This window comes from Oncorhynchus tshawytscha, linkage group LG28 (genome assembly GCF_018296145.1).
Source record: "Oncorhynchus tshawytscha isolate Ot180627B linkage group LG28, Otsh_v2.0, whole genome shotgun sequence".
NCBI lineage: Eukaryota > Metazoa > Chordata > Actinopteri > Salmoniformes > Salmonidae > Oncorhynchus > Oncorhynchus tshawytscha.
In genome coordinates this window covers 20,045,658-20,060,168 of record NC_056456.1, presented here as the reverse complement: position 1 = coordinate 20,060,168, position 14,511 = coordinate 20,045,658, and the positions used below count along the sequence as shown (strand labels likewise).

The window sequence follows — 14,511 nt, the reverse complement described above, 5'->3', positions numbered from 1 at the left end:
GGGGGGGAGAAGGTTTATGGAAGTCTGTTGGTGTTTATTTGGGGAAAGGGGAAATCAATCAAGTCCTGCAGCTGGCCTGGTGATGGACTGAAGAGGTGGAAATTAGGAGAGGGGAGGAGAAGGAGGAGACAGAGCCAGCTGCAATTACAGCTGATCCTGAGTGGTACAGCGCTTTTACAGAGGCGAGAAAAATAGGAGGGGAAAGAGAGAGAGGGAGAGGGAGAGAAAAAGACAAGAGTTTGGGGAGAGAGATGGAGGGAAGGGCGAGTGGCACTTCACAGATACAGCGAAGCAACTAAAAAGTAGAGCGAAGACTCTACTCCGAGAGTGAGAGAGAAAGGGAGAGCAAGGGAGAGAAAGAAAGAGGGAGAGCTCTCGGTCTCTGGACATGACATAATTGATACTCATACTGCACAAGGGAGAATAGGAGGCGGTAGAGTGAAAAGAGAATGGGAGAAGACCATGAAGATGATGAAGTGACAACAATTCTCATTAGGTGGAACCGCACCGGAGCACCTCTTCTCCTGGGGACGTGTCAGATCATTAAGACAAGGAACATTAGCAGGAGAAAAAAAGGGGACTTTGGTTCAAGACCTAAAGTGAAGTTGATGACAGGACAAATAACACAGATGGACCATTCACTTTGTTTATCTCTCTTTGGACTCAGATTGACGGAACCCTAAACAGCCCTGTGTGGATTCACAGCACAGAGAAGCACATAGCCTGTGAGTGTGAGCTCACCCAGGGGAGGGCACGGGGTTGTGAGATTGGGGAGATGAGTCTGGGAGGATAACAAGCAGCTGTGTGGAGGAAAGAGCGGGCAGAGGAGGGCAGATCCACCATGTCCCTCAGTGGAAGGGGCAGTATATCCCAGGACGGGGGGCCAGTGGCCAGCAACGAGCGCCGGAACACACGAGTGAAGAGGGCTGTCCGCATCTCCAGCATCGTTGCTCAGGAGGTGAGTAGCTGGACTCTGACCTGGCTGTGAGACTGCATGGGACCACGGGCACTATTGGGAGAGAACAAGGGCATTCAAATACATCCCAACTTTTAGTGGCTTTTCTATTTTAACATTTGGTCTGTCAGGGATTAGTGTTCAGTTAAACAGAGGCACATTAATTGCTGTTGAAGGGGTATCACAACTATTATTTTGCTATGTGCATCAGCCTATTTTATCTTTGTATTACCTTAATAGTGTATACTCTCTTATTCTACTGTACAGGGTGCTTGAACAGTTTATTCAAAGAAGATGCATATGGTTCCAGACAGTGTACATCAGTATAAAGCCTATTCAGTGTGCTTCAGTCTGTGGAGGTTAGATTCAATACAGACGGGTTGTGGCGTTCCTTGGTGTGTCTTACTGGAATTAAAAACATTTTGTGTTGGGGCCTCCCGAGTGGCACAGTGGTCTAAGACACTGCATCGCAGTGCTAGTTGTGCCACTAGAGATTCTGGGTTTGAGTCCAGGCTCTGTTGTAGCTGGACATGACCGGGAGACCCATGGGGTGGTGCACATTTGGCCCAGCGTCGTTCAGGTTAGGGGAGGGTTTGGCCTGTAGAAAAAACGTTTTTGATCCATGAGTATCTCTACTTGTGATAGGATTATTGGTCATAAGCTGTATTTACCTGTACAAATGCCAACAAACAGTTACCCAGGGCTATACTACAGTGTGTGTGTGTGTGTGTGTGTGTGTGTGCCCATGCATGCATGTGTTTATGTGTTTGAGCAGGTACATAAGTACATTATTTGCTTGTTTGCATGTCTGTTTTATGTAATATTATATTCTAATGTCATCAGTACATTAATATAGTAAGCTACATGGTCTGTTATTCTAACCCCAGTCTGTTAAGCTAACCTCAGTTAGTGTTATGCTACATCCTGTTGTGACTACCATTCTCACTGTTATTTTTGAATAAAAGCCACTCAACAAACAATGACAATCAACTTAAGGGGCTTGTTCTAAACGAGTAAGCATTTAAGTGTTAGTCTACACCAGTGGAGGCTGGTGGGAGGAGCTATAGGAGGACGGGCTCATTGTAATGGCTGGAATGGTATAAAAAGAATGGAGTCAATCATGTGGTTCTCATATGATTGACACCGTTCCATTCCAGCCATTACAATGAGCCTTTCCTCTTATAGCTCCTACCACCAGCCTCCACTGGTCTACACCTGTTGTTTACGAAGCATGTGACAAATAGAAATTGATTCGCATAATGGTTAATGTAGTTCCTCTCAGAGATGCCAGTGTCACTTGCGTAGCACACACCTTGCTCCCCTCAAAAAATTTAATTTTTATTTATTTATTTTGGGGGGGATTGGTCCCCCCCCGGACATCGGCCCCCCATATAGCATATGAAAACATCAATAGCCATGAATTAAATGTTTAGAATTACAGAATATTAACTTCAAAACTACAAAATGTATCTCAGCCTCATGGCAAATATGTGTACATTTAAGGGAATTTTATAAGGGAAAATATTTATTTTGGGAACTAACAAAATACGTTTAATATTATGCCTAGAAATGACTAAAACTCCCAAAAAAAAGTGTTTTTATTTTTTATTTTTTAAAGGGCAATAATGGATATTAACTGAAAAAGTATGTTGTACATGCCGAGAGATGAGTTTCGGATTGATCTGCCATGTAGCAAGCTTCTGTCTATTTGAGCTGGTCAGTATGTGTAGGTAATCCTGTCTAACGCAGCTTTTTTTAATATATATATTGCGTAGTAGAACTGCATAAGTATTGCTCTCCACTTTCTGGAGGACAGAGTTTTGAAATCAGTGGAATTAGAGTATGATAGCTAAGGACACCTGTCTCCGGATTACATCTTCAAATGAAGGGCAACCATGGCATCCATGACAGAGAGGGAGAAGCGTCCATCCATATATAAAAGGTAAGAGAGTCTAGCTAGCTACATTTTCCGATATTACACTTTTCTAATTTTGTCAAAAAGTAGCTAGCTTGCTAACTTTAGCTGGCTGGCTCACTAGCTAATGTTACGTGTATGATATGTGTAGTAATATTATTCGTATCTCAGAGCCATTTGCTTTGCTAGTTATAGCCTAATGTTAGCTAGCTAATATTGGACATGGTTGGTTAGCTAGCTGCAGATTCATGCAGGCTAGTAACATCATGAGTTGTGATTAAGGTTAATTGTTTAGCTAGCTAGCTACATGTCTTAACAAAAGACTCCACTATGCAAGTATTCATTTTGATAAAATGTTCATGATGTCACTGCAACAGCTGTTGATAGACGTAGCTGGTAAATTCGCTCTGGCTATCTACTCCGATTTCAGAACGTCTGAGTGTGCCACAGCGCAGAATAACTGACACATTTACGATCGATATGGCCGATGTCAGTAAACGTTGGCAAAAAAATAAATTGTTGCCATCAGCACAATTGCAGTCACCAATGCCCTGGATTACATAAAAACAGCCTAACCAGCTTTGCTATGGCGAGTAAAATGGTCAGTGAGCTTTTCTCTCATTTGTGTCTGGAAGTAGCTAGCAAGCTAGCCAACGTTAGCCAGTTAGCTTGAGTGCTGACTGCTGTTAGGACAGAACGCTCGGATCAACCCTTAAAGAGATGGGTGGGGCTAAAGCTTAAGAGGGTGTGACCGATGCTGAATGGGTGTAGACAAAGAAGAGCTCTCCAATTGGTGTACCAAAACAATCAAAGGCCTTTTTCTTAAAAGTGAGGTTACAAGTTTATCAACTTTCAAAGCAGAATTACTTTCCCATTGTTCCTCAACTGTAGTGTATGATATACCATTTTCTATCTCTGAGTCTCTACTTTTATCCAATGTAAAAAAGAACCACACCGTTGCTACATAAGACCGAATCGAACCGGTAGGTCACATATGGTTCTCTCTGCCCCATTTTAAAAAATTAACAATTAAACAAGTAGTGGCCTTGGACCTTGCGGTGGGCCCTGCAAAACTGTGTGACCATCAGAGGATTAGGGGGAAGTTGCACCCGTATGCTTTTCTAGGGTAACTTTAGCCTTTTTCCACTAAATGGTTAAGGTTTGGATTGGGGGAGGGGAAGCTGATCCTAGATCTGTATCTAAGAGAAACTTCACCCTGGGGTGGACATGGGGTGGAATCTGATGTTGTAAACAGATAACTCATAGCACTACATCATGCTGGAATTGAGTCATGAGTCGGCGAGAGACAGTGTTTAGTTTTATCCTCGGCAAGTCATTAATCCATCCATAGTGTTAACAGAAACAAGACAAGCATTTCGCTGTAAAGCTTGGTGAATTGAAAATAAATCCAGCAATGGCTCACACAGGTGAATGTCCACCTACTGTCCAAAAAAAGAGAGAAATGGTTCTTATGAGACTAGTTATAGTAATGGTTCATCATAGTCATCTACGTACTTGGAGACACAGATGAGTTATAGTGTGGATAACCAAAGACTGCTACATAACCAAGTATATGTAGCACAGAGTGCACAGTAGGGGAGTTTCTCCGGTCAAGGAACCAACATACATCTTGGCAAAACAGTGCCCTTGAACACCATACTCAGTCAGTAAAGCATAACGCAACTCATGCCCAGGCAGCCAGGCAAACGGAATCCCATGTCCCAGGGGCCCTTGTGCAGGAAGATTTATTGCAGGCTGGATAAGTGGGCCTCCCCTGTGCTGTGCAGTGCAAAGCAGAGGTGCTCACTTGTTACTGTGACTAGAAGTTTCTACCACAAAAGGACATGTCCTACAATCTTAGAAAAAAGATTTCCAAAGGGTTTATTCGGCTGTACCCACAGGAGAACCCTTTTTAGTTAAAGGTATAACTATGTTGGGTTCAATGTAGAACCCTCTGTGGAAAGGGTTCTACATGGAACTCAAAAGGGTTCTTTCTACCTGTAACCAAAAATGGTTCATCAAAGAGTTCTCCTATGAAGACAGCCGAAGAGCCCTTTTAGGTTCTAGATATCACCTTTTTATTTTAAGAGTGTATTTAAGAGAAATAGAGGTTTGGATGTTGGAAGTGTTCTCTCTTTTACAATAGCCTGTTCATTGTCTACTGTATGTCGGTGATACACTGCAAAGGTATGTCAATCCCCTGACACAGGGAATAATATAATTTTGTAAGTATATTGTCTTACATACTGTAGGGGAGAACCGGGACGAAAGTAAAGTAACACTTTGTTTTTTTCCTAATTACTCAGAGATCAATAGAGCTGGAGACTCCATATTTTTTATATACAGTACCAGTCAAAAGTTTGTAAACACCTACTCATTCAAGAGTTTTTTAAAATCTTTATTTTTACTTTTTTCCACATTGTAGAATTAATAGGGAAGACATCAAAACTATAGTAACCAAAAAATGTTAAACAAATCCAAATATATTTTAGATTCTTCAAAGTAGCCACCCTTTCCCTTGATGACAGCTTTGCACGCTCTTGGCATTCTCTCAACCAGCTTCACCTGGAATGCTTTTCCAACAGTCTTGGAGTTCCCACATAAGCTGAGCACTCGTTGGTTGCTTTTCCTTCACTCTGCGGTCGAACTCATCCCAAATCATCTCAATTGAGTTGATGTCGGGTGATTGTGGAGGCCAGGTCATCTGATGCAGCACTACATCACTCTCCTTATTGGTCAAACAGCCCTTACACAGCATGGAGGTGTGTTGGTTTATTGTCCTGTTGAAAAACGAATTATAGTCCCACTAAGAGCAAACCAAATGGGATGGCGTATCGCTGTAGAATGCTGTGGTAACCATGCTGGTTAAGTGTGCCTTGAATTCTAAATAGAATCACTGACAGTGTCACCAGCAAAGCACCATCACACCTCCCCCTCCATGCTTCATGGTGGGAACCACACATGCAGGGATCATCTGTTCACCTACACTCTCACAAAGACACGGCGGCTGGAACCAAAAATCTCAAATTTGGACTTCTCAGACCAAAGGACAGATTTCCACCAGTCTAATGTCCATTGCTTGTATTTCTTGGCCCAAGCAAGTCTCTTCTTCTTATTAGTGTCCTTTAGTAGGGGTTTCTTTTCAGCAATTCGACCATGAAGGCCTAATTCACACAGTCTCCTCTGAACAGTTGATGTTGAAATGTGTCTGTTACTTGAACTCTGTGAAGTATTTATTTGGGCTGCAATCTGAGGTGCAGTTAACTCTAATGAACGTATCTTCTGCAGCAGAGGTAACTAACTCTCTGTCTTCCATTCCTGTGTACGGTCCTCATGAGAGCCAGTTTCATCATAGCGCTTGATGGTTTTTGCGACGGCCCTTGAAGAAACTTTCAAAGTTCTTGAAATGTTCCATATTCACTGACCTTCATGTCTTAAAGTAAGGATGGACTGTAATTTCTCTTTGCTTATTTGAGCTGTTCCTGCCATAATATGGACTTCGTCTTTAACCAAATAGGGCTATCTTCTGTATACCAGCCCTACCTTGTTCCAGCACAACTGATTGTCTCAAACGCATTAAAGAACTAAAGAAATTCCACAAATTAACTTTTAACAAGGCACACCTGTTAATTGAAATGCATTCCAGGTGAGGCTGGTCGAGAGAATGCCAAGAGTGTGCAAAGCTGTCATCAAGGCAAAGGGTGGCTACTTTGAAGAATCTCAAATATAAAGTATATATATGTATATTTGTTTAACACTTATTTGGTTACTACATGATTCCATATGTGTTATTTCATAGTTTTGTTCTCTTTACTATAATTCTACAACGTAGGTGTGTCCAAACTTTTGACTGGTACTGTATATATGTCCTTTTCCATTAGCAACTGTAATTTCATTTATAGGGTAAATGAGTTGAAATGAAAGTGGAATTTCACCCTGGCTCTGCCATGGCATATAATTATTACTATATTAGCATTACTTTCTTGTCATAAACATAATAATTATCCAAACCGCAAGCTAGAACTAGCACATTTTCAACTCACTGGTAGAATTGGGAAGTTTTCGACTTTCTGTGTATTCCTCTGCTCATAGTGAACCACAAAGTCCGACATTCATAGCGAATGCAGATACGGTCCGCTAAAGTAGATGATGGCAACGTGGATGATGACAACGGTGATGATGGCATTGTGTACTTTGAGCAAACAACACACAGCAATCAATACAATTAGTGGGGTGGTTAAATTGTGTATTTTGTTGTAGATAGTACCAAGATGTCCTACCAAGCTGACAGCTAATATTTACAGTAAGCATGGCATAAACATGAATTAGGTAGTGTTTGTATGGGTTGTGTTATGGTGTTAGAGGTAGCCACAGAGTACCTTCCTTCCAGACCATGTAATCAATTTAGTCTACCCCTCTTCTCTTTGTAAAACTCAGGTTATCTGGAGTCATTCCAGTGACAGTGACCTGCTGAAAAATACCCCAAAGCGGCGGCATTTTGGGTACACGAGCATGAGGGAGGGGAAACCTTGTGGTTATGAAGCACAACAAGATTGTGGGACAGAAACCAGCAAGGGACACTGAAAGGTATAAAATCAAGACTACAACAGTAATGACACAATCACCTCATTCCTCTCTCTGCTGATGTCTACAAAAATCCCCTGCAAAGGTCTGCTATTGACAAGAATGATCAGTCAATGGGCAGGGGGAGGTTTACAGACAGTACTTTGAGATGAGGAAGGGGATTTTGGTAGTGCAGGGTTGTGCTTAGACAGTAAATGTATTGTTGTGTATGACAACAATTGAGAGATGCCATTTCTCCTCAATCTACCATACACAACAAATCATACTGTGTAAAAACTGCCCTGCTAACTATGTTGACTGATCTTTCCTCTCAAAATCAGCACCTATTGTCCCTAAACAATACGCTAGCCGGTCCCATTCAGTTGACACCTTTACCAACAAAGGCGTGTTGCCCTACGTTCCTTCCACAAAACATGTCAAATGCTAACACCACAACCATGTCTTTCCAGGAAATGTGCAAAACCAGCAAATGTTCTGCAACAGTTGGTGGTTAAGATGCCATACACCACTTTCCGCAGAACCTTACCCAGCTGGCCGTTCAGACAGGACAAGACCATTCGCCATAAGCACAGAGAGTCTCAGCTTCCCCAGCCCACCATGCCAAACACCATTGCCAGTGTACTGAAGCAGAATAAAGCCCAATTCTGATCTTTTTTTTCACTATTTGGTCTATTGACCAATCAGATAAGTTCTGAAAAAGATCTGATGTGATTAAGACCAATTGGTGCAATAAAGATCAGAATTGGTCTGCCTGTGTAAACGCAGCCAATGTGGCTCAGCATAAGACCATGTTGCACAAGGGTCTCCAACCCTGTTCCTGTAGAGCTACCCTCCTGTAGGTTTTCGCTCCAACCCCAGTTGTAACCAACCTGGTTCAGCTTATCAACCTATCAATCTTTGAAATTTGTCTGCCTTTATGGATTCACAGAAGATATTTATAAGCTGTACAGATGCTAAACTTTCCGATATCCAAAGAATATTTGTCAAAATCTAAAATACAGGGAGTTAACACTGTTTAATGTTAACTGACGACATCTTGTCTATTTCTAGTCTTCTCTCATTGATCGAGAAAGGTGGGTGTCCACCACAAAGTGCTGCATGTCATGATAACATAACTGTCTAGATCAATGGGAGAAGACTTGAAATAGACAAGATGGAGGCAAAAATACATACACATTTGTTGGATTACTTCATGGGGCTCATGAGTCAACTGCTTGAAATCCAGCATAATGTCTAACCCCTCGAGAGGGATACAGTTCACGGGATACAGTTCTGCTACAATGACACATGCAGGCAAAGTCATTCTGTTTCTGTATCTAGAAATAACTCCAGGAAGGCACCACACGGTATTGTCCAAGACAACAAAAAAATATTGAACTGTGCCAGCATAACATGAACATTAGGGTAGACTAGTTGAACATGCATACATGTGGACAGGCACAGATATTACAACAATATCTAGCCTAATAATAGAAAGAAATATGGCATAACCCTCAACCTTTGCACAGAAACCAGACCATACAAATGAGCCTAGGTAGGTAGGCAGACAGTGTCTATTTACAGCCATGTCTATCAGACACACTTAGGCAAATATTTGTAGTAAAACCAGCTTCAATTTTTGAGATTTGCAACAGTACATTTTTGTATTATTGTTTCTCCTCAAATGTTTGCTAGTAGACCTAGATAAGTTAGCTGGCTTGCTGGATATAAAATAATTGTTCTTTACATCTGTTTGGAATCCTATCTTGCATTATGCCTAGAATTTTGTGAAATGAAAATGCATCCACGTTCATGATCATAACCAATGTCAATCCTCATCAATCATGTTACACAGCTAGCTAGTAAAATGATTTACCGTTGCTGACATTACACATGTTTGCTAACAAGTTACAAATGTGAAGCGAGGTGCATAAGTTAGCAGTTGCCAGGCTAACTAGCCAGCCAACTCCAGTCATGCTAACGTTTGGTGGTAAACCTAGCTTTAGGTGACTGGTTGTAACCTTGTAGCTTGCCATATCTATGACTAAAAAGAAAAGAGGTTTTACAATTGAGATACAAAAAGATCTCTGATTGTAAAACCTTTTCTATTTTTAGTCATAGATATGGCTACCAGTAGTTGTTTAGCTAACTTAGCTAGCGACCTAGCTAGGTAAGTAAACAGAACCATTATTTGATTTCCTCCCACTGTAACACAGTTTATGTTAGCCAGAAATACACAATATGGGTTTCAGTAGATAAACTAAAGTTAGCTAGCTAGGTGGCTTGCAGGAAAAATAACATACTTAGCTAAGCACTGTAATTTTCATCTGCCCTCTTGGTGCTTGCATTGTCTGTGCGCTTCTAACATTAGCTAAATCCAACTCTTTGTTTCGAATCCTCTTCAGTCATTTCCAGTTGAAAAATATATAGTTAAATGTCACCATGTAGTTAATAGAACATTCTTCATCGTCAAATTTTTGTTGATGAGAGGAATCACTTGAAGCCATTGCTTCTGGTCAGTACTTTCAGTTTTGCCAAAAGGATTGTGTTAGTGCCTGCCTCCTTTTTAAAAAAGCACTCAACACAAGTTGTAGTCTCAGAGATCGTAAAAAATGTGTCTACTTGTATATTTAGCAACGAATCTGCCGATAGGAACATTGCTGAAAGACATCCAATGGTGCTATCGAACAAGTACAACCATATCTACACACACAAAGATGTATAGTGCAATCAGTATAACATACCATCTTCACGAAATGCCACAAAGCAGATTTATTTATTTTTAGATCTTGCACCCCCTTATCAATACAGCGGAAGCCATCATAGAGTGTATCATTCACCGCCCGAAACCCAAACCTGCCTTCCTCCTGGTTAATTATGTGTGAAACACATTTCTCTGTCCTAGGAATACCTTGGACTCCCCAGGGTGAACTTCCCCTTTAAATAGACAGAGAACAGAACTACCATAACTTTACTTTTGTTAGTACAGGCGAGGCGGGAGTAACAGCTGGGGAGAAGTGTACAAAATTCTTATTAAGTCTTATTTCCATGTTTCTGGTTTGTAATGGTCGTTACTTTCAACAAATGTACGATCAAGTTTGTGTCGATTTCTGTTGATAACTCGTCAAAACATGGTTGACATGGGCTGTTTCTTTTGCAGGGAGGTTGTCCTCCACATTAGGAACTTGCTGACTTCATTACGTAATTCTAGTTTCTGTGTTATCTGAGAAAATGGCCGTGTTACTTTCACCCCATGTTGCTTTCGTCCCGGCTCTCCCCTAGTTAATGAGCAGTCTTATATTGTCTCTGTATTTCTCTGATGTTTCAGTCCATATCAGAAACTTAGAGTGCAGATATTTAACTTTTATAGAACAGACTAGAATAACACCTCAGTCTGCCACATCTGTCACTCAAAAATCTGTTGACGCCAGAGTGGCTAAATATGACTTTTTGTATTTCTGTTTTTGTTCACAATACTGCAGAATAAAACCAGACCACTACTACCTCACTTTGGTCATAATGATATGGCACATTGTAAAGGAGAATGGGAGAAGATGTTTTCACAAGGGTAGCACAGTTCACGAGAACCCAAGTCAGGTTTTTGTTGAAATAGAATGTTGAAGTAGAGTATCAGTGGTCATCTGTATTAGGTGCATCCCAAATGTCAACCTACTCATTTAGGACACTAATGTGCACCCAGGGCCCATAAGGCTGTGGTCAAAAGTAGTGTACTATATAGGGAATAGGATTGCCATTTGGGACACAGACTTTGGATGCACATTAGGTCATGCATTGTTACATCTGGGTGGACTAATCTAGAGTGTTGATTAGGTTAGAGGCTGATGAAGGCCCCATCCCTCTTGCTATTGGACGGCTTCTAAGGACTCTGACCTACTTCAAGGGGAGAGTCAGGGTTTGAGTCAGGAGATGCTGAAGGACTCTGGGTGGATTCAGGACAGAGAGTGGAGGTGTCAGGGATCCTATTGGCTGGTGGTTCCATTCTCGGAAGCATCAGTCAGAATGACAAATCTCTGTAGAGATGCTGATTGAATCTCCCAAATCCCCAAAGTCGAAATAAACAGAGAAAGAAAAAAATCATCCAAATCTAGAAAGAGCACTGGAGAGGTATAGCAAGATGCAGTATGAACTGAAGAAGTTCATTTTCAGTTTGCCATTGAGGACAGGAAATCAGATACGGAAAACCTATCCACTTTTTACTCAGTTGTGAAGTGAGCAAACAAACATATGAGAAGAGGAGACTCAAGTTTCAAGTTTTATTAGTCGTACAGTATGTATGGGGTACACATGGTATACAGTGCATTCAGAAAGTATTCAGACCCCTTGACTTTTTATGCATTTTATTATGTTACAGCCTTATTCTAAAATAGTAAACCCCATAATGACAAAGTAAAAACAGGTTTTTAGATATGTTAGCAAATTTATAAAAATTAAAACACTGAAATATTACATTTACATAAGTATTCAGACCCTTTACTCAATACTTTGCTGAAACACCTCTGGCAGCGATTACAGCCGAGTCTTCTTGATGCTACAAGCCTGTCACACCTGTATTTTGTGGAGTTTTTCCCATTCTTCTCAAGCTCTGTCAGGTTGGATGGGGAGTGTCGCTGCACAGCTATTTTCAGGTCTCTCCAGAGATGTTCGATCGGGTCTAGGCACTGGCTGGGCCACTCAAGGACATTCAGAGACTTGTCCCAAAGCCACTCCTTCATTGTCTTGGCTGTGTGCTTAGGGTCATTGTCCTGTTGGAAGGTGAACCGTCGCCCCAGTCTGATGTCCTGGGTGCTCTGGAACAGGTTTTCATCAAGGATCTCTCTTTACTTTGCTTCGTTCATCTTTCCCTCAATCCTGACTAGTCTCCCAGTCCCTGCCGCTGAAAAACATCCCCACAGCATGATGCTGCCATCACCATGCTACACCGTAGGTGTAGTGTCTTAGCTCTTATTATTTATATAATAAGAAAGGCTGAATACAAGAAATTGAACTTCACATTTATTAAAACAAGTTAGTACCAGAATAACATAGAACAACACTGCACATGACCAAGGGTGCTCCATTCTTAAAGGGGACATCAGTAATTAACAGAACATAACATTCCCTCTCTTATACAATCAGAGGTTCTTTTACCAAACCACAACTGAAACATTTCCCAGAACTTGTTGTAGTTATTTTGCATCTTTTGATTTGAACTTGAACAGTTCGTTTTTGTTTGTTTGTTTATAAGTCCAGTCTGTTTGGTGGACGGTGCCTTCCTTCTGGGTAGCACCTAGGATTGTCTGGAGGCTCCTGAACATCCTCAGTGTGTGCTTGTTCCATTATAGCTTCTGCTATAGCAGCACCTTCATCAACACGTTCCCTTCTTTCAGCCTGGGGTCTCTTTACTGCCCCACAGTTCCCTGTGTGTCACTCTCAGGATCTCTGTGCCTGTTCTCTCTACTGCCCCACCATCCTCTACAGTTCCCTGTGTGTCTCTCTCAGGATCTCTGTGCCTGTTCTCTCTACTGCCCCACCATCCTCTACAGTTCCCTGTGTGTCTCTCTCAGGATCTCTGTGCCTGTTCTCTCTCGATTGTTGTGCTGTTTTCCGTGGAATGCATTTGGTTAATGTGACGCCGCCACATTATGTCTGGGCTCACTTGAACCTGGTAAGTTCTGGGTCCCGTTTGTGTATGTACGGTCCCTCTTGTCCTTTTCCCTCCCCTTCTGTAGTCTTGCACCATCACTTCCTGTCCTCCCCGGCCACCGGGGAGCATCTTGCCTTGTTTGTTCAGCACTTCATTTGGCCAGTTTTGTTTGCAAAGTCCCTTCGTCTCGTTTTGCTGCACGTAGTCATTGCTTTACGGTTTGCACAAAGCATTCTGCCAGCCCATTGGTGGCAGGGTTGTACGGAGCTGAGGTTGAGTTCTTGATTCCATTTACTGACATGAATCTTGTAAACTCGTCACTTACAAAAAGCTTGCGCGTTGTCACTTACCAACTGCAGCGGCAATCTGAAGCATGCAAACGTTGTTCTGAGACACTGTAGTCTGAGCTGAGGTGGAGGAGTCAGTGCAAAACACCTCTGTCCATTTGGAATGGGCATCAACTATAAACAGAAACATGTTATTTTCAAAGAGACCAGCGTCGTCCACATGAATTCTCTACCATGGCTCTGCGGGCCATTCCCATGTTTGGACTGGGACAGGAGCAGGCATGTGAAGGGTTTCCAAACATCTGCTACAGTTCTTCGCCATGTTTTCTATCTGTTGATCCAGACCCGGCCACCAGAAGTGGCTCCTTGCGAGCAGCTTCGTTTTGACAATTCCAACATGGCCTTCATGTAGTTGCTGCAAAACCTGATGTTGGCATTTCTGGGGTATCATGACTCTCATTCCCCACATCAAACATCCTTGGTACGTTGTCATTTCGTTTCTCTGCTGGAAATACGGAGTCAGCTCCTTTCTGCCAGTAGCTGGCCATCCTGACATGGTGTAGGTGTACACTTTTGACAAGGTCACATCTTTCGTGGTATCCTGTTTGATAACTGTGCTTGTGCCTCGAGCTGAGCAGTATGGAAAATGTCCACTGCATCCACACTCCTTTGTCTTTCTCTTGCACACAGCAGTCTGGATAATCCATCTGCATTTGTGTGGATGGACGACGGCTTAAACTCAATGTCATACATATGACTGGCAAGGAACAAGGCGTATCGCTGTAACCTGGCTGCTGTCATTGCCGGAATGCCTTTCTTTGGACTGAAAGTGGAAAGCAACGGCTGGTGATCTGTAACCAGTGTGAAACACTGGCCATATAGGTATGTGTGGAATTTCTTGACGCCCCACACTAGTGCCAGTGCTTCTTTGTCGATTTGTGAGTAGCTTTTCTCTGCATCATTCAATGTTCGTGACGCAAATAAAACTGGCCTCTCTGACCCATCTTTCAATGTGTGTGAAAGGACGGCCCCTAAGCCACAAGGGGACGCATCATAAGCCAACTTCACTGGCAGTTCAGGGTTGTTAATGCATTAGGACCTGTTCAGATGTGATGAGCCGTTTTGCCTCAAGAAACGCATTTTCACA

At 42.1% G+C, this 14,511-nt stretch overlaps 1 protein-coding gene across 2 annotated transcripts in view; it reads left to right on the top strand.

The window, feature by feature from the left end:
• LOC112227374 (potassium voltage-gated channel subfamily H member 2-like) overlaps nucleotides 1–14,511 on the top strand; it is a 47,044-nt gene that overhangs the window by 17,075 nt on the left and 15,458 nt on the right. The window contains exon 1 of one of the 2 annotated variants that reach the window (XM_024392251.2): nucleotides 244–958. The exons of the other annotated variant lie outside the window; for it this stretch is intronic. Within the exon in view, the coding sequence (XP_024248019.1) occupies nucleotides 842–958 (117 nt within the window). The 5' untranslated portion in view covers nucleotides 244–841. Of the gene's footprint in view, nucleotides 1–243; nucleotides 959–14,511 lie in introns of those variants that run through there. 2 annotated transcript variants of the gene reach the window in all.